The 24852-nt window shown below is 43.7% G+C and overlaps 1 protein-coding gene across 2 annotated transcripts in view; it reads right to left on the reverse strand.

Annotated features, from left to right (window-relative positions):
- Positions 1-24852, reverse strand: part of ATG4A (autophagy related 4A cysteine peptidase) — a 53888-nt gene that overhangs the window by 8798 nt on the left and 20238 nt on the right. The window contains exons 2-7 of one of the 2 annotated variants that reach the window (XM_006749334.3): positions 9896-10006; positions 8488-8559; positions 6287-6385; positions 3719-3820; positions 3471-3543; positions 351-430 (exon numbers count right to left, since the gene is read on the reverse strand). In XM_006749334.3, the coding sequence (XP_006749397.1) occupies positions 351-430; positions 3471-3543; positions 3719-3820; positions 6287-6385; positions 8488-8559; positions 9896-10006 (537 nt within the window). Of the gene's footprint in view, positions 1-350; positions 431-3470; positions 3544-3718; positions 3821-6286; positions 6386-6638; positions 7107-8487; positions 8560-9895; positions 10007-24852 lie in introns of those variants that run through there. The other variant, XM_031020481.2, reaches the window with a different exon arrangement.

Genomic DNA, 24852 nt, shown 5'->3' on the forward strand with positions numbered 1-24852 from the left:
ATCAGGGAGAGCACATGGTTGGGCCAATGGGGGCCTCGGCAGAAGACCTGTAGGTGATTTAACTGATTATCCTCACTCTGAGTATCCTGCAGCGAAAGGGTCTGGGCCCTTCCAGAGAGAGAGGACCCTCTCATTGTTTTCTTCCTTTCAGAAAGCTGAAAGGGAAGAGAAGAAAAGGCACAGGGAGTCCTGTGCTCCCCGAAGTTTGCCTACTTTGGTGCAGCAGGCCAGGGTCAGTGTCTGTCTGTCTGTCGTTCCCTCTCACACACACATACACACACACCTTCTGAATGTTGAGGAAGGACCTCAACCACCCACCAACCAGGAAGGTAAACAGGCGAGGGACTCACTGATATCTTCAATGACCACTGTGTTATCCATTGAAACATAAACAGCCAAGGAATTCCATTCATCAAATAAAGCAAGTTTTCTGCAAAGCAATGCACAATGAGGTCAAAATTGGGGAAGAAGGTAACATCAGCGGGGAGCAGTACAATCTATGCCCCTGTCCCTAAAGTCACCGAACACTGAGCCACAGAGAAGTTAGGGTTCGGGTCAAGCTCTGGCCCCCTTGACCGAGAGCTCTGGAACATTCCATGTCCAGGACCCTTGAGAATGCCACAGAGTCACTGTTTTCAAACCCTGAAAAAAAAAAAGCCCTGCTTTACAAAATGGAAAAATCTACCTCACAAGATGAAGTCACCCCTGCTGGGTGAAAGAGAAAAGGTACCAACGTTTCTGCTCCCAAGAGATTTTGTTTTTTCTTCTCAAATAAAAGACATTCTGACTTACTGGGGTTTTTTTTCCCTAAAAAAATATATACATATATACATATATACATATATACATATATACATATATATATATACATATATATATAAAATAAATATAAATAAACATTTATATTTATATGTATATACACAATGTATATACACACACACACGTTTGGGAGCATAGATAATACGGAGAATAAGGCCCAGGAAAATGCAGAGAGAGAGAGAGAGAGAGATCTCTTACACCCCTCCCAATGTGCAGTGCAAACACTGTTCAAGAAACTTGGGCTAAAGATGGCCTTGGTGTGGGGCCTCGCTGGTCAACAGCTGAAGACAGAGAGCATGCTGAATTGTGTGACTTCGGAAGGGGTTAGAAAGAAAACCCCTTTCACAGAGGGATCATCCGGGGTCTGAGGAAAGCAGCATGACCATATCTCCCTTATGTTTCCCTGTCGCCCATCTGAAAGAGGGCATGTTTAACCTGAGTACTTCTAGGATTCTCGGGTAAAGCCCAGTCTCACTGGACAAAAGAAAAAAAAAAAAAAACAGGGGCGCCTGGGTGGCTCAGTTGGTTAAGTGTCTGCCTTTGGCTCAGGTCATGCTCCCAGGGTCCTGGGACTGAGTCCCATGTCCAGCTCCTTGCTGGGGGTGTGGGGGGGCTGCTTCTCCCTCCGCCTGCAGCTCCCTCCGCTTGTGCACGCTCTCACAAAGAAAGAAAGAAAAAAAAACTCATTCTTTTCCTAACCAAAGTAACTCCTAGGAAGAGGTTAATTACCATTAAACTTTAATTTCATTCCTTTTGCTATATTACCTTTCCTTGCTATACTAATACTCTGTTGTTAATGGTAACAATAATAATGAATCAAGACCCGCTTAAATTCTTTTTTTTTAAAGATTTATTTATTTATTTATTTGAGAGAGAAAGAGAGAGAAAAAGAGAAAGAGAGCATGAGATAGGGGAGGGTCGGAGGGAGAAGCGGACTCCCTGCTGAGCAGGGAGCCGGATGCGGGACTCGATTCCGGGACTCCAGGCTCATGACCTGAGCCGAAGGCAGTTGCTTAACCAGTTGAGCCACCCAGGTGCCCGACCCGCTTAAATTCTTTTAAAAATGTATGTTTCCGGGGCACCTGGGTGGCTCAGATGGTTAAGCATCTGCCTTCGGCTCAGGTCGTGATCCCAGGGTCCTGGGATGGAGCCCTATGTCTGGCTCATGGCTCGGCTGGGAGCCTGCTTCTCCCTCTCCCTCTGCCTCTCCCCTGCTCATGCTCTCTCTCTCTCTATCTCTCTGTCTCAAGTGAGTAAATAAAAAATCTTTAAAAAAAGGTATGTTTCCATTTGTCTGTTGTTAAGAACTTCAAATTTTAGAAGACAGAAGCAAACTCTGAGGGATGTCACGTAAAAAACCAACCATTTCAGGCTGGGTCTGGTGCCCGGCATGGCCCCTCTGATTCATCTTCTATGCGTTCTACCCTGGCTTCCTATACCAGTTCCCGAAATACTGCCAGATCTTCACTCAGCGGAGTCAACTGTGCCCTCCAAAGGAACTATGGACTAAGGCAAGAAAGTGCTCTCGGAGGGGTGGAACCATTAGCTAGGAGTAAGGCCAAGATACCGATTTCCCTTGGGTCCCCAGGAAACCCAGCCTACTCCCCTCATGAGCACATTTCCAGAGCATTCTGGTTCAGCGAAGACTGGCTAATAACTGAAACAGCGCCCCCTCGGTACTTGTCATGGAGCAGGTACCACCATCATCCTCCGGAGAGCCCAGGAATTGAAGAAGCAAGCTACACCCCAAGGAGTCCAGATGGTTCCAACCCTCTGATGGCCTAAATCCGGCCCCAGATTCTGGATGCCATCTCCATTCATCCTTCAAGTATTCGTTGAGCACCTGTGGGTGCCAGGCAGTTTTATGTGCTAGCGTTATGGCAGTGAACGAAACAAATACAATCTCTGCCCTCCCGGAGTTTGCCCTCAGTGGCAGGCGTCGGGAAGGAGAGGGACAACAGGCAGGTGTAGGTGCTGATGCCACTCACCCCGTTCACTTCTAAAATGTTGGTCTTAGATTCTCCACCTTGCCCCTTGCTGTGGGAGGTGAGTTCTGTGATTTAACAGAACAACGGCAAAAGTAGCATGCTGGGGTACCCGGAGTCTGCTAAGAGATGGCAAACTGATCCCAAGACTCCCTAGGGGTTGGTCTCCTCCCACAGGTGGCGAGCTCCCCGAGGCAAGGACCGTGTTGAGTTTATTTCCATATACCCAGCACTTAGCATGGTAGAGCTACTCGGTAAATATTGAAGGAATGAATGAATGAGGCCTTTTATACTCTACAAGGTGGGAGTCTGGGTCCTGCGTAGGCTGCCTCAGCCTCCGCCGCCACTTAGCATTAGCCCTTTGGCTTCAAAGTGACCGTCAGGCTGATGGTTCTCTGGAAGGTGAGCACCAACCCAGAGAGGGAAGAGACACTGAAGGAGTCCTGAGGTGCCTCCCCATCTACCGGTACCAATGGATACAACTCTGATCTACCAGAACAGATGTCCGCATGCACCCATCTCAAAGAACTGTCGGAGCAAAATGGCACAGATGTTTGGCGGCTCAGTGGGATGGCAAGAAGAGCTAGACTGATGGGACACAGGGTTAGCAGAAGAGGGGGCATAGGAGACAGAACAGTAAGGTGGACGCCAGACTCTTTTACTTACTTTAACACCTGTGCAACTGTATTTGGTCCAAACCATTCGCCAATTGATTTCCCTTCTCCTACACCCATTTGTGCTGTTTTTATGTGGGGAAAAAAAAGACGTTAGCAAAAGTTCTTCCAGCACGCCACAAGCTCCTAGTTTTTTGCATAAATAATCGAGCAGACGGACAATTCACAGAGCCACATATAAGGCAGGGGATGAGAGCAGCGGGTGCAGACATTGCCTTAAAACCACCGATGTGACCTTACCCATTTGATGGATAGAGTAGCAACAGTCCTTTCTATCTAAGAAGCACTGGAGGATCCGTTGGTATTCTTTGGGTTGTTCTTTTTGTTTCTCCCAGTTCCAGTCTTTTTAGGAAAAGAAATGAGTTAAAGTCATTTTTATAACCGCTTATTCCCTCTCTGCTTATTACCTCTCTTACCGTAACTACGAGGTTAGAAGGAAAACAAAGGAGTTGCAGCTAGAAGGCAGGGGCCGTTGGGTTAGAACATTCCTAAGTAAACTTCAGTTTTGATGACAAAGACATCTGGAGACATTACTTTCAAAGTCTCAGTGGGTGTAAAGTAAAAGCAAAACAACAAGTTGACCAAGGAGTTGACTTAGCCCAAGGGCTGAAGCTAGATAAATATTACATGAAAACGACGTCAGAAAGGGCTTTTCTGGTCAGCTACTCTGTGAGCAGGAGGTCGCCACAAAACCCGGAAGTATATCCTTATAACACCCCGACGCCATACTGTCTCATCTCCACACAGACGGCAACGGCTTTGGTCTGTATATTTTGGCAGCATTGCCAAAAGAGTCTCATGGGGAAGTGCTATTTGGACACTCAACAGTGTGCAGGGGATAGACACAATTCACAACTAAGGAAGCTCAAAAAAATTGGCAAGCTGCCATTTTTACACAGCTTTGAAAAAGTCCACACTGACCTTTGGAAAAACAAATGCCTTTGCTATCAAGTATTCAAGGTTTCTTTGTGACCAAAACCCAAATAATTACATCTAGAGGAATCCCTTCTGTGCCTTAGGCATGCCCCCCACCCCCCCCACCACCCCCCCGGCAAATGCCACAGAGCCTATTTATCCCAGGACTCGGGACAACTGTAAAAATTCTCCATAATCTCCGCTGTAGATGATGTGCTTCTCCCATTCCCTCAGCTCTAGGAACTCTGTCTCACGGGACAGCTCTCTGGGGCTTAGTTGGTTTCCGAGACACAAATTTCTTTCCTGAGATTTTAGACAGAGTTTGACTTCACGACTGAAGTATTCTTGAAGTCAAAGGCCATTATCTCCAGAGTCTTCTGATCTCTTTGCTTCCAATAGTTCTGAAACCAAAGTTTTAAACTTTGTAGCCAGTACAGTCTTCAGAAGGTGAACTGCACCCAACTTTTTTTTTCATCATTTGTTACCAAATTGTCCAAGTCTGGGGAAATCCTGATTAGCTGGCTGCTAAGTACCACTAAATATTGACTGATGACAGTGATAAGTGAGCACTCCACCTTAACTATGAAGTAAGTGAATAGGAAGTGCTCCAAAACACGTCTTTTACAAAATTCCATCTTTGAATTTATCTCAGCTGCAAGATTGATTTCCAAATTCTCCCTGCTGTTTGCTTTTCTGTTAAAACAACTCGTACGGCTGACTGTGGGGTTTTATGTCTTTCTCACTTGCTTCCCACAAAAGTCACTTCCAGGAGAATCATCTTGCTGTGTTTTATACACGGGAAGTTAAAGAGAACGGATCTGCTCTGAGCCAGATGCTCACAGTGGAGACATCACTGCACAAGGAGTCGGGAGACCTGCCTTCTTCTCTTCTCCAATCCATGCCTTCTCTTGGCTGTTTGACCCTGGGCAAGTCACCTTACTTCTTGAGCCTCAATTTCTTCATCTGTAAAACTGGAATTATGATACTCCCCAGGAGAAGCAGGTTCAGGTTATTCTAAACCCTGAAGAGAAGGCCTCAAAGCCCTAAAATCTCCCAGGATCTTTCCCATCTGCTCTGGCAACTGCAGCGGGATGCGTGAGGCTGCACGAGCGGGGTGGTGGCAGCCAGGGGCGGTGGGGGCAGGGGGGTTGAAGGAATCTCAGGGAGCAACAGCCAATGAGCTCAGCAGGTACCTTCTCATCCAAGGGGTCCTTTTCCTCCCTCATCCCCAGGTGAAACCCGCCTTTCACCCAAGTGCCTGCACGGGCACCCAGCCAAGGTCATCCTCCAGATGCCCACAGAGAAGCACGCACATGGCTCAAGAAAGCAAGACTCAAGGGCTTCAACAAAGATGACCGGAAGGTTCTTAATGAAGCGGCCTCCTGAGAAATCTAATTTAAGGATTCCTTCGTCGCCCAATGGACATTCTCAGCGAACCCAAACCAAAATAGCACCCACTCCCTCATCAAGCACTTCCTTTAGGTCACTTCCATCCTTCACCAGGCAGACATTTTAAATGAGGTCAAGAAACAGACCACCCGCCACACCCTTCTTCCTGCTCTCTTTGTTATCTGACCTGTTTAAGGACTCACTCAAACAATAGTGAAGATGGAAACTCTAAATGACACACCTCCCTCCCTGTTCAATTCTGTCCCAGGAAAATAACTCTGGGGCCGGGTGAGTCACAAGGAAATGCCGGCTGTTTCCTTCTCGTGGGAGGCTTTGGTGACTCGTCGGACCCCCCCGCCCCCCCCACCGCCACTGGGGCCTGCAGAGAGCACTGTAGGGCCTTCAGCTCTGTTACCGAGTGTTCCCGACACTCGGCCCCAGTGCTAAGCCACCAGCAGGCAGTGCTAATGCAGAGGCCTCTGAGGGAGGATCCATTTAACTCACCCCTTCCCAAGTGTCTGCAGATCAGCGCCTGAGCCAGCATCATTTGGCCGCAGCGTAGCATACATCCCCAGCCAGCATCTGATGAAGGGCCCGTTCCCCCTGTTGGCAAAATGGACGGGAATGACTGTGAGTTCCCTAAATTGCCCTCTCCCAAAACATCAGCGTACGTGGGAATCATCTAAGACAGACAGACAGACAGACACACGGACTCTGAAAAGAGAGGCAAGAGAGACAGCCAGACAGCCAACAGGGTTTGTTAGAGGGTGGGACTTGCAAAGGTGACGCAGGGTTAACCGAAACAGTTTCTATGGCCAAAGACAAAACCAACAAATGAACAAACCCTGCCCCTTACGCTTTCTGCTTGGAGACTTCTTGCTCGGTGTGCACGCAGTTGTGGTCGATGACCGCCAGGTATGACTACCAATACTAACCCACGCCGTATCATTATCTGCCTGACCAAACCTGGCTTTGCTTGGCTCACTTCTCAGGGAGGCCAGTCTTAACCTTAGTTAAGGAATCAGTGCTACCAAGGGGAATTATCGGCGTGGTCAAAGAGATCTGGAAGGCTCCTGACTGTGCTAAATATACATTAGGAAGATCTGAACAGCAAGAAGGACAATATAAAATAGAGGAAAGAGTCCTAGATTAGGCATCAGAAGGACTGTCTCTAGGTGCCCGATCCAAGTCTCAACTGTGGATTGGGAACAACAGCACATATACCCTGCCTACCGTCGGGGGATATCATAAACACTGAAGGAGAAAATATCTGTGAAAGGTTATACAACCCACTCAGGATGGTGTAAATATCTGGTGTTAAGCACGTGGCCGTCATTAAAAACGCTACTAGTACATGAGAAATGGGCCACATCTCTAAAAGGCCTAAAACCAGTTAATAAATGAAGTAAGACAATGGCTTCCACTTTAAGAATACCTGATGTAACGAAAACCCCACGTATGTGGCCAGCCTGAGCTCAATATCCTTTTTCGAGGTACCAGTGAAATCAGGTAACTTGGATGGCAGAGGAGACATTCTGCTTTCATTATTTTCCGTCCCCCCAACATGGAAGTGAAAAACGATGCTATGAGCACCATCTCACCAGACTGACTTTAAAGAGGGTCATCAGCCTCATAAGACGGCCATGGGGGACCACCCTTTTCCTTTGGTCATGGGGACTGAAGGAGAGTTGCTACAGTAAGACGGGGAGGATTGAGCCAACTCGCCAACTGGAAGGGGGAGCCCTTTGGCTCTTGCTAATGGCGGATTATAGGCCACATTAGTACAGGAAGGATGCAGTGAAGTCCACATAAAGAAGAGATCGTCTATTGCCAAAACGTTGTCAGAGTTGAACTGCAAATGTTCTCAAGCCTTGTGAAGATCTCTTCACCTAGAGAAAGTTAACAGTTCAAAACCACTGGGTACTAAAGATTGTTCTTGGATTGTTTTCCTGCTTGGGTACTCCCTGTGGAGAGCAAACACTGTCCATGTAGACTTGGGTTTGGGGCACTTATCAGAAAAGAGGATATCACTCCAGTTACTAGGTTCAGGCCTGCATCAAAACCAGTCAGACGGATGTTCTCTTAGGAGAACAGCTTCTGTCATTTGGATTTGATACTCTTTTCCTACAGGGCCATGATAGCAGGAATAGGCCACCCTACTCACAAAACATTTTACGGATTTTCTCTAAAGGGAGCCTATTATTGACCTGTCTTGTTTTTCTAGACAGCAGCTGGTACTCTAACAGCCTATAATTAGTTCCAAGGAAATATATAATAATTCATCTTCCAGGGGCAAGGTGCTTTCATTTCATAGGGGCAAGAAAACAAAGGAATTCTTTTCTTTCTCTCAAGGAATAATTGTCTTTAATGATCATGTAGCTCCACAAAGAAGTGGATTACAATTTAGTAAATATTACCCAAATTAGAAGTTTGACTTTCTTCGTGCTCCAGGAAGTAAAACAAGGAATATAATCTGGTGCCTGAACACTTGGAGTTGGACTCAAAAGTCCTTAACGCCAAGGAACCATACACGATAAGGCACTTTGGCAATGAAACTTCCAAATAGTTTAAGACTTAGCTATTCCCCTAAAGCCTGTTCTTTGCCACAGTGAGCTGTTAATTCTGAGGTTTCTGTGAAGTCACTGATAACCTCAGGCAAGCTATCTACAAGGAAGAAAGCACAGCACAACAAATGATATACCTACCAATTGGTGAAAATTTCCTTCTGTATGTAAACCATAGGCGAGCACTTATATCAGACAACAGCTTAGATTTTTCTGTAATTAAATGTGAAATTACAATTAAATCACCATATCCCGTCTAAAGATATCTGCCTTTGATTTCTGAGTCAGCAGCCAACTCATTTTCAAATAACCAGTCAATTCTATTGTAAGAGGGCTAGGGAAGTGCAGAGGAAACCCAATCTCATCTTAGCCAAGTAATTTCAGCATTCCTCCTCACCTAGGTTTGGACCAGAGCTACTGGCTGGGTGGTTCCTTGTCTCCCTCTCACTGAGCAACATGGGGTCACGGCCAAAAGACAAGGAATAGGAAAAGCAAGGATAACCCACTAGCAAGGCAATCAGCCCCTGCCTGAATGATGACAGTTGGCTGGATCTTTCATCGGTACCCGCTGTCCATTATCTAAAACTGGGGGGGGGGGGGCGCACATGTGTGTGCATGTGCATATGTTTAACTAAAAAGGAGAGATCCCTGCTAAGCAAATTAAGGGTGTAAAAGTGTGTCCATACTACCTATTGCAACTGGCATTGTAATCTAAATGGATACAGAACATCACAAGTGTTTTTGCGTCTTTCTTCAAAGCATTTCTTGCATTGTGATCAGCTCCTTCCTATCTCCTTCTCTATGCTAGGGCCTTCAAAGAGGATCTCTCCTCAGATAAACAGAAAAAGCAGAGTTGACTCTCTCCAAGCTCAGGCTTCATCTGGGTGCTGGGTTGTTAGCAGTGTTAGGTGAAAAGGTCTTCCCCAATCTATAAGTATATAAGGGTAGGGAAGAAATATCCCAGCCTCTTTCCCATCTAGCTGCAGTGGCTAAAAGTTCTATACGAGGTCAGAATACACCGAGACAGTAACAGTCAGTGGAAGATCGACAACTACAAGACTCCTTAGTGTGTGAGAGTTTCTGACAGCCATGGGCTGATTAGAAGTCCCCTAGGTGGCAGCGTTTTGAATCTAGACAGAAAAGGACACAAGGGGCATGAGAAGTATGTAGCCCAGGCATTGCAGACTAAGTACTGGTTAGTGATACTAGGAGTGGGTGCATGGTTTATGAAACCCAAGGCTTACAGAATTCAGGGGCTCTCCTTTAAAGAGAAGAATAAAAACATATCTCACTTTTTCAAATTGTACCAACACTTATGACCACATGAACTCCCCGCTAGGGACTCTCGGGGCCTTGGAAGGAACCTATGCAAGCAAGGGGTCTGAGGCTTGAACTCCTCTGGCTACAAGGCACATATATCCGCCTAAGAGTGGCATTAATGGTGACCAAAATAACGTTCCACCAACCCGACAGGGAAAAATGGACAGAACCTGAACCTCGGGCACCCACTTCATTTGGGTTCTCACAGACAAATGCTACCAAACCTTACCCGTTTTGAGGAGATGCTGTTTCCCCAAGATCCATACCAGCTCATCTGTATCTGGAAATTCTTCTAGGTAGTCAGCAAAAATAGTAATCTGGTTTTCATACTTAGATAAAACTGAAAGAAAAGGAGAGAAACTTACAGCAAAATGTAAAGGAAGGGGTTTGCTTCTGTGGCCTACTGATTATTACCTCTGTCCTGAAGGTGGAAGGTCATTGGCTTGAATCGCATGGAAGCAAATCCTTTTCTTTAAGGAACAAAGATACTCAGGAGGCCTCAAAATCCTTTAGTAGAGGGATCTCCTTTTGACCATCTATCTTTACCTTCCCTTTCTCGTGGTCCCATTTGGCACCATCTCTGAATATTCAGTCGCAGTCATTTCAGAACCTTCCCGTCATGGGGTCTTTTTTGTAAATAGCCACTTAACTAGCTTCTCCTAAGCAAGAGTGTGTCGAGGTAATACGATAATACCTAATGTTTTCATACCTAACTTCTGCCCACGTCACAGGGAACACTGTGAGGTTTCAAACGGCCAGTGGCTTTGGAAGGGGCTGTGACAAACGTGAAAGCTAACACAGCTGTGAAAATGTAAGATGTCAGCTGGAAGCCCAGATGTTTTCACAGTACTCTTATTTGCCATTTTATTCACATATGACTTCTGCAAAGAAGGATCTTGAAGCTGAAGATAAAACTAACTTGTTCTTGGGATTCACAGATGCCTGCGGTTATCTCTCAAAATAAACCAACTGAATAAAGCATAATTAAACGTTGCAGTTCATGGGCCAGACTCCCAGAACTTAGGAGCACATAATGTGGGATGCGGTAAAAGTCACTTTTGTACCACCTGTGGGGAAAGAGTCTGCTAAAAGAGTTAAGACTGACTTATGAAGGGGTCCTATCTCAAAAGTTCTCTTTAAGCAATTTTCTGAGAGAAAATAATATTGTAGGTGGTAAATAAGTTTCCAAGCTAGCCCACAAAAACCGATTTTAACCTGTAACCAGAGAAATCAAATTGACAGTATATTTCATAGTTCATACTTCAATGCACTGCAAGTTCAAAGCTAACACATCCAACACACACCTTCTCTGAGCTCTTGGAGGCTCCCCGGCTCCTATGGGGAAGGGAGCTCAGAGAGAGTAGGGGCCCTTTTATGCAGCTCCAAGCAGCTGCAGGGACTCTCCCAAAGCAGCCCCTGAAAGCCCCATGGGAATAGTTTTCCTGTAAAAATGACATTGTGAGATATGTTTAACCCACTTGAAAGGAGGAATTGTTTTCTTTTGGCTTTGTTTTCTAAGGCAGGAGCATGCTGTTTTCATAGAAATAAATGTTCCTAAATATAAATGAGTCCTATCTGATCATGAAAACAGGTCCACCTGCTCAAAATACTTGGTTGGAGGCTGAAGTTATACTTTGCATAATTTGTGCAAATGGAAGTTACAGTTTGTTTCAAGTTATACTTTTAGAAACACACTACCCAGGGATACTGCTTTTCTTGAAACTTATTGCAGAAGCCCAATCTTTCAGGGATTTAAGTAGCTTTTCTCCTCAGGATGTTTTTCATCATTAAGGTTAGAGGCTCCTGCAGTATTTCAAATCTAAAGAGGTTAGAAATGAGGCAGTCATTTTGTTCCCCAGCGACAGCTCATCACTGCCGAATCTGCCAGGGAAACTGTGCCATCTTACCCTTTCTTCCACTGGCCTCAGCCCCTGGCCCAGGCCCAGGAAATACCAGGCTAAAAATGACCACCCAGGTCAGGCCATCCCCAGGAGGTGGTGGACTGAGGTGGTGTAAGTCACACCATGTACCTTCCCACCCTACTCTCTACCCCTCACAGGCAGGAGAAATCAGGTCAAAATGACCATCCAGTGTAGCCTAGAAACAGAGTCAGAAAATAAGGAGCTTGAGAGGAGTGCAGGAAAGGGGCAGCCTGTCTGGCATTCCCTTGGTGGGGTGAGGAAGGGCGGCAATGGATGAACGTACAGCATGTATGCATATAAGCCTTGGGTCTTTTTTTAGTACTGGCCAAACAACAACAACAACAACAACAACATTTCTCTATTGCCAACCCTGTCTCAGTGAGTCATGGCCCAGCCATCTGGTCAAATTAGTACAGCCCCTTCAAGCCTGTGAGAACTGTGCTGCTTCGTTTGGGATGGCCCTGACAAAAATGGTAGCCAGAGAATTGTCCCCTTGCCCTTCAGCACTTCTCGGGCCAGCAAGAAGGTCGTTACTGTCTCTATTCTTCCTGATTCTCCCCTTAGAAGATGGACTCCCAGAATGCAGTGTGTCAGGCTACAGCCAGCCCCCGGTGAAGCTACATGGATGAAGCAAATGAAAGCCAGAACAGAAGATGAGGTTAACAGAAGCAAAGAACGGTAACATGGGGAGGGTATATCCAGGAGAGTCTGGCTAGGAAAGGGGAATAGGTCGTCCACAAGAACTCAGAGCAATGAAGAAGCAAACTGGGACATCACTGACGTGCAGAACTGAAGTCGCGTTTCCAACAGAATCACTTCTGACTAACACAGTCCTTTTTAAAAAAAATTTTTTTTTCATACACTACCTTTATCTTGTCTTAAAAACAAGAAACAAGACATCAGCCCCATCTGAGTTCCTGCCCTTTCGGCCTGTTGAAAGAGATAGGAACTATACAGGCAGAGCTACAAAGACCACAGCTGGGTGGACCAAGAATTTGCTTCTACAAGGTCTGATGAACAACAGGCTTAACTCTGTTCCATTTTACTTTAATAATGATTATTGCACTGAAGCCTCTGCTGGGTTGGCTTAGTGGTCAGCTAATAACTGAACAAAGACTTCCTTAAACTCCTGGAAACAGCAAGTCTCCCAGTCTTGGCCAAGAGGCTCTGTGTACATGTTGGGACATGCTTCCACACTCAGCCAGGCAGGTGATAACTCTGCCTTAGTCTTCCCTTGTGCAGAGTTTGGGATCAGCCAGAGTGAAAGCTTAGAGCCCCCTCAGGTCTTTCCTGAGCATGTACACAACACTGGGAATATACGCAGCCCTGAGTATGCAGATAGTCTTCTAGATTCCCAGGGGTATGCCCCAACTTTTCAAGCTCCAAGACATGCTATTCCTTAGCTTTTTCTTTTCTTTTTTTTAAGATTTTGTTTATTTATTTGACAGAGAGAGACACAGCGAGAGAGGGAACACAAGCAGTGGGGAGTGGGAGAGGGAGAAGCAGGCCTCCCGCAGAGCAGGGAGCCCGATGCGGGGCTCGATCCCAGGACCCTGGGATCATGACGTGAGCCGAAGGCAGACGCCTAACGACTGAGCCACCCAGGTGCCACCTTCCTTAGCTTTTTCTTTTAAGCTTTTTGGTTATCTACTGCCTCAGGCAGCCATGAAGTTAATCAATTACCTCTATAATGGTTTTCTTATTTTATCATTTTATTTTTAATTGAAGTATAGATGACATACAATATTATATTAATTCTAGGTGTACAACACAGTGATTTGACAATTTATACATTACTCAGTGGTCACCACAATAAGTGTAGCCACCATCTGTCACAGTATAAAATTATTACAATATTATTATTATTATTTTTTAAAGATTTTATTTATTTATTTGAGAGAGAGAATGAGATAGAGAGAGAGAGCATGAGGGGGGAGGGTCAGAGGGAGAAGCAGACTCCCCGCCGAGCAGGAAGCCCGATGCGGGACTCGATCCCGGGACTCCAGGGTCATGACCTGAGCCAAAGGCAGTCGCTTAACCAACTGAGCCACCCAGGCGCCCCACAATATTATTGACTATATTCTCTATGCTATACTTTCAGTCCCCATGACTTATTTATTTTATAACTGGAAGTTTATACCTCTTAATCCCTTTCACCTATTTTACCCATTCCCTCACCCCTTTCCCCTCTGGCAACCACCAGTTTGTTCTCTGTAATTATGAGTCTGTTCCTGGTTTGTTTGTTTGCTTGTTTTGTTTTTTAGATTCCACATACAAGTGAAATTATTTCTCTGCCTGACTTATTTCATTTAACATAATACCCTCTAGATCCAACTATGTTGTCACAAATGGCAAGATTTCATTTGTTTTTATGGTTGAGTAATATTCCATTATACATACACACACACACACACACACATACACACACACACACACATCTTCTTTATCCTTTCATCTACTGATGGACAGTTGGGTTGCTTCCATATCTTGGCTAGTGTAAATAATGCTATAACAAACATAGGGGTACATATATCTTTTCTAATTCATGTTTTTGTTTTCTTCAGGTAAATACCCAGAAATGGAATTACTAGATCGTATGATATTTCTATTTTTAATTTTTGAGGAACCTCCATACTGTTTTCCATAGTGGCTGCACCTCTAATAGTTTTATTAAAAAAAAAAAAAAGCCCCTGCCCCTCCAAATCAGGGCAAATAAATACAGTCTTGCAAGTGGGGTCTTCCAAGGAACCATCAGAAAGATCAAATAATGACAATTCCCTAAAAATGAGGCTTGGGGTGCCTGGGTGGCTCAGTCAGTTAAGCATCTGCCTTCGGCTCAGGTCATGATCTTGGGGTCCTGGGATCAAGCCCCAAGTCAGACCCCCTGCTCAGTGGGGAGTCTGCTTCTCTCTCTCCCTCTGCCCCTGCCCCTCTCCCTGCTCATGCTCTCTCTCCCTCTTTCTCTCTCTCTCTCAAATAAATAAACTCTTTTAAAAAATAAAATAAAAACGTGGCTTTACAGGAACTTCAACCCCATTCTGTGTCCTGCAATGGCTGTCAGGCTACTGGCTTTCCCTGTGATTGGAGGCTGTACATTCCCAAGGCTCCTACAGGGCTGGAGAGCAAGGGATGGGCATAGGGCAAGTGAAAACACCACGAAGCTTACTATTCTTACCAAAATGCAGCTGCTTTTCTTGAATAAATACTCCCCAGATTGTTGCAAGCCTTTGGTGAATGTCCACAGTTCTGAAAATGTTGATTCTGACCATTTTTGCCAGTTTTTTCCATTGCTAGAATAGATACTTTTCAGAGGCCCTCACTCTGCCATTTCTGCTATGTCTTACTTTAATACGTTTTCCAGTCATTGACTAGATTTCTAAGGGTTATTTCATAAAATTGCAAGCAAATGAGAAAATGGCTCTGAACGACACATCTTCTAATAGGGCTTACCAGAGACACTTGTACATGAAGGCTCCTAGATTCTGTGGGGCTTGTGTCCCACAAACAACACAAATTCTCTAAAGTGAAATGTCATGGTCACAGAATCTCAGGGCCAGAAGGGGCCGAGATACTGCAGCATATCTTCCTTGTAGGCCACCTGATTCCAAAAGCATGCCAGGATACTGCTGATTCCAGAACAGCCTTCTCAGCAGTACATATATATTTAACATACTATCACATAACAGCCTCAAAAACACAAGAAAATGTCCCTGGAAGATAGGTATGGTAAGGGTCGAATATTCATTAATATATTCATTCCGTAAACTTTTACTGAGTACCTACTATGTGCACAGAGGTTAAAACATCACTGAGCTGTAGCATCCATCCTCCAAAAGCTTTTAATCTAGTGGAGAGGATAGGTCTGGAAACAACTAATAACAATAAGTACTATAATAAAGGAAAGTGATGTAATGTACAGCATGGGGAATAGAGTCAATAATATTGTGATAATTTTGTACAATGACAGATGGTAATTAGCCCTACCAAGGTGATCATTTCATAATATATCAAAATATCAAAAAAATCAGAATACTAGGTTGTACACCTGAAACTAATAGATTATTGTGTGTCGAGTATAACTCCATAAAGAAAGAAAGTGATGTGGAAAGCAACAAATGATTAATTCCAACTGGGGGTGAGAAGGTGGTATCTGAGCTGAGCCTTAATGGAAATAAGATATAAGTGGGAAGGGGGAAGGGAAGAAATTCCTGGTTGAGGGAACATTAAAAGGATTTGGCAAGCAACTGAATGTGGGGTGGGGTTGGGGGGGGGGAGAGAGAGAGATACAGAGAGAGAGGGAGGGAGAGAGACAAAAATAACTTGCAGTTTGCAAGTGTGGATGATTAAATGGGAGCAGAAAAACATGATGTGGGGTAGGGAGATAAAGTGTGATCTAGCCAGAACCTGTAGGACTCATGGGTTTGGTTGATAAAAGGAGGGGGTTAAAAAAAAAAAAAAGTGGAGGAAGTCAACCTGCACAGGGATTGTGAAGAGGGACATGGTAGACAGCAGGTAGATTAGCAGAGCCTCGGGAGGCAGGTGGAATTCAAAACAACATAGCTCAGCCTAAAATGTGCCTTCACCCCCTTCCTCCTGGGTCCACTCAGTGTTCTGGTCTCGCCAGCCTCTGCCCATCCAGGCACACACCCTGCCCCATCTGCCATTTCTCTTCCTCCCACTGCCCTGCTTTCCTGACAACCAAGAACCTAGAAAATAGAGAAGTGGACAACAATTCTCATCATTTCAAGGGGGGCTGTCATGTCCCAAACTGCAAGTTTTCTTGAATGTATTCAGCAAGTCAAATCCTAGCGATGCTGGGTTGTCAAATAGTGCGGAAGACGTGAATGATTTCTCTACAGACCAGTATAAACTTTGGCACCCCAAGAAAACACGTATCATTTTAGACTTACAATACAGAACCTTAACCGAAGGGTTAGGATTCAGCTAGACTTTATGGCTTTCGGAGATTCTATTGAACTGACTGGTGCTGGCTGCACCTCACAAATTTCAGGGCAAATTCAGCAAAAGGATAACCAGTCCGGTTGGTGAGGGACCACTGCTAAGTGACTGACAAACGATAGTACCCTTTACAGCTAGAAAAGTCAACTGGGCCATAAATAACTTGGCCTCACAAAATAAAACATTTCTTACAGATTTCAGTCAATTCATCCTACTGACAATGGCAGTAAGAATCAAATGAAATGCAAAATTGGACTCTCTGGTTTTCCTTTAAAGTGATTCTTTTGGGGGCGCCTGGGTGGCTCAGTCAGTTAAGCGTCCAACTCTTGATTTTGGCTTAGGTTGTGATCTCAGGTCATCAGATCAAGCCCCATGTCTGGCTCTGCACTCAGTGGGGAGTCTGCTTGAGATTCTCTCTCTCCCTTTCCCTCTATCCCTCCCCCGCCTCTCTAAAATAAAAACGAGTAAATCTTTAAAGTGATTCTTTTGAAAAACTTGTTGCTTCTTTAAGTATATTTTTGTTGTTGTTCTCACTTAAGGACAAATTATTGTCTGCTATCTGCTGACTGAAATGCATTTAGAAACATCCATGAGGAAATAGGATTCCATGCACGAACTGGTAAGGAATGCACCTAACACACAGATCACTGCACCTCTAAATTGCTGCCCCTTTTTGCTTTTGATAAGGTAACTCTGCTCTTTTTGGAGAGATGCATTTTTCGGAAGAATAAAAAGATGCCATTTTGGTGAGGCTTATCTTCGTTGATAAGACAGAGAAGGCAGGACATTGGATGGATGGATGGATGGATGGATGGATGGATGGATGGATGGATAGATGGATGGATGGATGGGTGGATAAAAAATATTTGATTGGCTTTATAATTCAAGACTTGAGGCAACTATCCCACAAACTGAGGTGAGAATCACCTTGATTACTTATCAACAGGTTTTGTTGTTAAGACTCAATCTACTAAGTGCAAAGTGTGGTTGTATTCCCAAGTTGCCGTCATGCAGTTGGTCCAAAAAAAGTCCCTGTGGTATTGTATCTTTGATTTTGGACAGTATCCAAAGCAAAAGAACAGGGATACTCAAATATAGGGCTTACGATTCATGTAGGGAGCAAGATATCATAAAAATATTTAGCAAAAATGAAGAATATATCAAATAATTTTTCTCTAACATAAAAACTGTGGAGCCACCTGGGTGCCTCAGTCAGTTAAATGTCAGACTCCGGATTTCAGCTCAGGTCATGATCTCAGGGTCGTGGGATCAAGCTCCAGGTCGGGCTCTGCACTGGGCATGGAGCCTGCTTAAGATTCTCTCTCTCCCTCTCCCTCTGCCCCTCCCGCCCCCACACATGTGCATGCCCTCTCTCTCTAAGAAAAAAATGTGGTGTTTTTTTTTTTGGCAGGTGAAGAAAAGGAGGAATCACTCCTCACCCCTCTTAAAAATAGCTCTAGCCTAGGAAAACTAAAGTTTAGGTTCTAGTCCTACCCTGCCACTAACTAGTTATGTGACCTTGGAGAACTTAACTGCACTTCTTTGGGCCTTAGATTCTCCATCTATAAAATGAGCAGTGTGTTTTTCAAATAGCACATTGTAACTGCTCAGCAGGCTGTGAAATCTACACAGTGGGTCGCAACCAGCATTTTTTAAAAATGAAATTAAATAGAACGGAAAAATATTAGAACATATCACACGTAATAAGGATTAATATCATTTCATGAGACTTGTTTGTGTGTATATAAACTGGGTGGCAATATACAATGTATGTCCCATTGTATTGTTGGATCAAAAAAGTTGGAAAGCCAGTGGTCTAGACCTACACTGTCCATACGGTAGCCACTAGCTACATCCAGCTGCTCACACTTAAATTGATTAAAATTAAATACAACTAAAATTTAAGTTACTCAGTTGCACTAGCCCCATTTCAAGCACTCGATAGCCACATGTGGCTAGTGGCTACCACAGTGGACAGCACAGCTATAGGATAGTCCCATCATCACAGCAAGTTCTGTTGGGCAGGCCTATCCTAACAACCTATCTATGGTTCTGTAGGAGGTAGAGGTAGGGTGGGTTGTCAGGAGGGGTACCTCAAGCTCTGGTGAAAGAAGATGGGTTTACTTGTCTCTTTCTTTTAAGAGAGTCTGTATGTGAATTTCTAAATAAGTGAGCCAACAATTATTTACTAAGTTCTGTACTTGGTTCTGTGAGGGATACAGAGGATGTATCCCCAGAAACATTCACTAAATGTTAAATGAGCAATCAAAGGCATCATAAAAGCATAGTATCTAAAGATATGTGCCTTACGTCCATGAAAAAATCTAACAATAAAGGGCAATGCATAAGCAAGTGTTGATAATAACTGAATGCTAGCAAAATCCAGAAAAGGGGGAAATCAATGAGCATTAGAGCTATCAGGAATGATTTCAAAGAGGACATGGGATTTTAACTGGTGCTTAAATGATTGCTTCAACTAGGATGAACAGAGATAAGACAGGAGAAAATTCCAGATTAGGGGAATACTATGAAGTATGTGTGTGTCAGAGAGGGGGCTAAGTTCTGGAGAATACTGGGCAATGAGATTAGAGAGAGGCCCGGGACTGGATGGTAGAGGGTACAAAGCAAGCTGGTAGAGTCCAAGTCGCAGCCAAGCAACAGACAGCTTTCAGAGCGAGTTCACATGATCCTTGAGGCAGCCTCTTGAGATAGCCAGGGCAGAGATCATTACTTTCAGTTTAGAGTTGAAGGAACTGAGTTTCAGGGAGCTGATGAGACTTGCCCGGAGTCATATTAGCTAGTGAGCAGTATAACCAGGATTCAAAACAAGTTAACCTTACTCTCCATCCGGTATTCTTCCCACTATACCTTGCTGTTAAAATAAAAGCTGCATCCAAGGCATTGGAGACAAGGGACAGCAATGAGAAAGTTGTTGTAATAATCCAGACATGAAGTGGTCAAGGCCTGGCCTAAGGTGGAAACAAATCAGATGCTCTGGTCATATAACATACTATAAAAGAAACTGACAATGCAGTACCCACTGTTTATAGGGCAGAGTAAGTGTAGACAGTCCAAGGTTAGAAGAGTATAATTATTTTTTTTTAGTTTAATTATTTTTAACTGGAAGTGATCTAAACTACTCCAAAGGCATAAATATTAACAATATAATTCATATACTGTGTCCAGATTTTTCCAGACAGCTGAAGGCAATGTTTTGGACACGGTTCCTAAGCAAACAACTCTTTATGTGTCTATGCATTTTTATGAGCCATTTCTGTCTTGCTAGTGTTTCCTTCCTCTGTGAATTTCAATGTTCATTTCTCAGAACTAATTGGTCATATGATCTCTTACCTCATCTAGATTTCCAGTGACAAAGGACTAGTGCAAAAAAGTCAAGGAGCTACAGGCCTTGAAGTTTTTCCACACTATTTAGTAAAAGTAATTATTGGCAATTAATTAATAATAATTTACTAAGAAAATACTAAAAAACACAATTACCAGACTAATCTTAAAGGATCTCTTCACTTTTGTCATTGAGCTGCTCAAAAACTTGCTCAGGCTTCCAAGATTGCTCCAACTGATAGGAGTCAAATATGAACTCATCAGCCTGGAATTTAAGGCTCTCTCCAATATGGCCACCTTCTACATTTATATTTGTTCTCCACTGCTTATTATTCCCTCAGGAGATCTACTCTTTTTGGCCAGAAGAAACCATATGATACATTGGAGGCTCTCTGCTCATTCATGTCCTACTTATATTTAAGTCCCACCTCAAATGCTACTTTCTCTATGAACCCTTCTTCCCCAACTTTCCCACCAAGAAGTATTTTTTCCTTCTTCTAAGCTTCTACAGTCCCATATTTTTATCTCTTTTATGGCACTGGGCACTTTGTTCTCTAGATTATTATTATTTGCAGGCATGTCATCTCTCTGCTATTGGAACAAACTCCCATCTCAGTCCACATAGTGCTTATCTCCATATCCCTTAAAGCTCCAATCATAGGGCCTTGCAAGAAGTTGTCCCCTAAGGCCCAACAAATGTTTATGGAATGAATGGGCACACTGACAAAATTCTAAAAGCTGGTTTAGGGGTGCCTGGGTGGCTCAGATGGTTAAGCTCTGCCTTCGGCTCAGGTCATGATCCCAGGGTCCTGGGATCGAGCCCTGCATCGGGCTCCCTGCTTGGCGGGGAGCCTGCTTCTCCCTCTCCCTCTACTGTTCCCCCTGCTTGTGCTCTCTCTGTCAAATAAATAAATAAAATCTTTAAAAAAATAAAATAAAAGCTGGTTTATACATTTATACAAACATCAATTTAACAATCCTTTGTGGAAGTACCTACCATATGGCCAACATTGTACTAGGCCTTGGGGATAGTAACACGTGTTAAGCAATCCCAAGTCTAATGGGAAGAGAGAAAGAAAGAGAGTTCATTTTTATGTGGCATGGTCAGTGTTTGCACGGGGGAGCTAAGGAAGCACAGCAGAGGACCACCTAAGCCAGCCTAGGGTACAGAGAAGGCTTGGGGAAGAGAGGTGATGACAGGACAGCCTTAAATGATCAGAGCTAAGCAAATAGGGTAGGAGAAGGATGTTCCAGGCAGAGGAGTAGCTTGGACCAAAATGCCAAGGGCTGAGAGACTGTGGAATGGTGAGGCCACGTGGAGACTGTCAGGGGTTGAGGCTGGAGAGGCAAACGAGCCTAGGACATTGGCCTTGGAAGCCTTGGTAAGGCTCCTGGACTTAACCCAGGCTTCATGGAGCCCCTGAACACTTTCAGACACACTGAGGAGGAAGTCTGGGTATCTCACCATGAGCAGAATAGAAACAGGGCAACAAGTAATTGCCTGTAATGTCAATCTTAGTTGTTGGCTTGTAAACATGATTAAATTAACTTCTGTTAAAAACAAAAAACAAAAAACAAACCAAACCTAAGTGACCATCTTTGTCAGGGAAGGGGTTAAGGTGGGTCTCTGTCTTGGGGCATGCTCACTGGTTCAGCACAATGGGAGAAACTCTCGAGTCGTTTCCAGGAACAGTAACTCTTCATTTAGGGCACTTGCCCAGTTTTTGCCTCTGTTTACAATCACCTCACCCACTTCCCAGACCACGGGAATTTTCCTCATACCCTTTCAACATCACACTTCATTAGTAAACATTGCCAGCAGACATATGATGTTTAAAAATTCTTTACCTTTGATGTCATGTAAAATTATACTGCCAGAGTTAAGTTTTTGGATTGCATAAAATTATACATGTACCTTCACTTTCAAAACAAGAGTTGTATTCCAAGTTAACCCTGGGGCAAATTTCTGTAAAGTGAACTTGAGTTTCCAAAATTATTTTGTCATTATTTGAGCCACGTTGCCCCCCAAAAAGACAGCTTTATTCCATCTAAAAAAGATGCAGCTTGCAATAAAATGGCTCCTCATCCCTGACGCACACTATGTACCAGACACCAGGAAAATAAATATCTATCTACTGAAAAGCACGAAAGACCCAGCCCACCAACCACAGCAAAAATACTCTCCAGTATCTGCCAGGCAGAAAACCTTGATCTGCTAAACAAAACACAGATTCATTTTTAACTCCTAAAGTGGGGTTTCTTATAAGATGCTCAGCCATCAGTTCTTTCATTAATACTAAGTTAACTTATTCTAAGTTAAAAATGTCTTTTTATTGCACCTACCCTGGCGACTCCACTCCTAGGTTTATGTCCAAGAAAAATGAGTGCCTGTGTCCATGGAAATATATGGTCAAAAATGTTCATAGCAGCTTTATTCATAATATCCAAAACCTAGAAACTATCCAAGTGTCCATCAATGGGGTGCTATTAACACAGTGTTAGTGTTCTCCCCAAATTCATATGTTGAAGCCCTAATCCCCAGTATGATGGTATTTGGAGGTGGGCCCTTTGGAAGGTAATTAGGTCATGAGGATAGAATCCCCGTGAGTGGGATCAGTTCCCTTATAAGAAGAGACACCAGAGAGATGATCTCTCTCCATCGTGTGAGGACACAATAAGAAGGTAGCCATTTGCAAGTCAGAAAGAGAGACCTCACCAGAGACCAAACCTGCTGGTGCCATGGTCTTGAGCTTCCCAGCCTCCAGAACTGTGAGAAATAAATGTTTGTTGTTTAAGCCATCTGGTCTATGAAGTTTTGCTACAGCAGCGTGAACAGACGAAGACAAGGAGGATGGATCAACTGTGGTGAAACATTCATAGCAATGGTACACAGCAACAAAAAAGAACTAATATTATGTACAAAACACAGATGAATCTCACAGACATGTTAAACAAAAGAAGCCAGACACAAAACAGTACATGCAATATGATTGTTTATATAAAATCTGAAATCAGGCAAAACTAATTTATGATAATAGTGGTCAGAATAGTTGTTACCTTTGGGAGGTGGTGTTGGCTGGTGGGAGGGGGTAAAACGGAAACTTTGGAGCAGCAGAGGTGAGGGAAGAAATGTCCTTTATCTTGATCTGGGTGGAGGGTGCACGTATATAAAATTTCACTGAGCTGTACGCTTAAGATTTGTGTACTTAACTGTATGTAAACAATAGCTCAATTCAAGAAAAGAGAAAAAGGTAAGTCTCTATACGGGATTTATTTCTGGTACAGATCAGAATTATGCTAACAACAAAATATTCTTTCGTTATCAGGAGCAGAGATATAGTACTAAATTTCTTCCCCCCCCCCCAACACACACACATCAAATCCAAGTGAAAGTATTTTGGGGCTTCAGATATTATTAAATGTAGGGCTAATTTACTGGGTTTTTCAACTTCTAGCATTCCAAAATGCTATCTATTTTGCAGGCTCACTTTGATTACAAATTCCCAAATTTATTAATTCTTCTTTTCTACTATAGCATTAGCTGGTCTTCATCAGAGAAATATATTGAATTTTCCCCCATCTTAGTGGAAGAAAGTATAGTAGACTGAAGAAAACTCTAGCTTATGAATTAGAAGAGCCAGGTTCTATTTCTGCTCTCCTTTTGCTAAGCAAGTCACTTTGGGCTACTCTCTTAAACTAAGATTCCCTTTCCTTATCCATAAAATGTAGATAATACCTTCCCCCACGGGGCTATAGTGAGGATCAAATGAGAGAATGGATGTAAAAGTGCTTTGTAAACTTTAAGTGAGTGTTAATATCCCCAAAGCTAAGTGTTTCATTAGAACTTGTGCCTGGTCGTGGCCAAGAGAAAATGTACTTGAATTTCAAAGCTTGTACTTCAGTTTCGCACATCTTACATTTCACCAGAGAGTTAGGATCAGCAAGTGCACTCAAATTCTAACATCTCTGAAAAGTTGAAACAATTCCATGATAATAAATACTGAAAACAGATGTGTACAGGGAAGTAGGATGAATAACTGTTTCTTTCCTTTTCCCAATTATGACTTTGAAGTGTATCTCTAGCTATGTAATTTCCATTATATTCAGTTCATACTTCTAGAACTTTGAACTGCTTCTGCAACACTCATGCCACAGTTCCCCCTCTCTGTTATGAATTTCACAATAACTATCCCTAAAGGCCGTTCCCATTTCTACTTTCTGCCATCCATCGTGACCACAATAGCAAAATTTAAAAATACTCCCCACTCTGAGCTCCTTGTCAGAGACCTGAGTACTCCTCGTCAGAGAGCCCCAAATAGAAAGTGCCTTTTCTTAAGCGTCACCTTTTGATGTTTGTTCCTCTGATGACAGGAAGTGATATAGGCCAGAGTTGCCTCAAAATGCTTCCTGTCACCAACTATTCTTTCCAGCAGATCCAGCAGGAATTGTCTGATTGGAGAGTCATGCAGTGTGAAAGGAGCTTGACAGAAGGAAAAACCAGGGTAATTTGGTTTCAAGGGCCCCAGTGGTTCCTGTTCCTGGAGATTTTGTTCTTAGTCCCACAGTTAAGTTCTCCAAATTAGAGCAAACCTACAGATAAACAAAACAGACTAGAGAAGGTAAACCCTGAAGTTTTCAAGACCCTTGAGAAGCATTCCCTTCAGCTATCGAGTCCCAGTCTTTCGTGAACCTTCTGAGCTACGGGATAAAAACTGATTTTTTTTTTTTTTTAAAGATTTTATCTGAGAGAGAGAGAAAGAGCATGGGCAGGGGGAGCAGCAGAGGGAGAGGGAGAAGCAGACTCCCAGCTGAGCAGGGAGCCCGATGCGGGGCTCGATCCCAGGACCCCGGGATCATGACCTGAGCTGAAGGCAGACGCTTAACCGACTGAGCCACCCAGGCGCCCCAAAAACTGATTTTATAAAAGTAGATTGACAGCAGCAAGAAGGGCCAGCTGACAAGG

The sequence above is a fragment of the Leptonychotes weddellii genome, chromosome X (genome assembly GCF_054177405.1).
Source record: "Leptonychotes weddellii isolate Sample4059 chromosome X, ASM5417740v2, whole genome shotgun sequence".
In the NCBI taxonomy this organism is placed as follows: domain Eukaryota; kingdom Metazoa; phylum Chordata; class Mammalia; order Carnivora; family Phocidae; genus Leptonychotes; species Leptonychotes weddellii.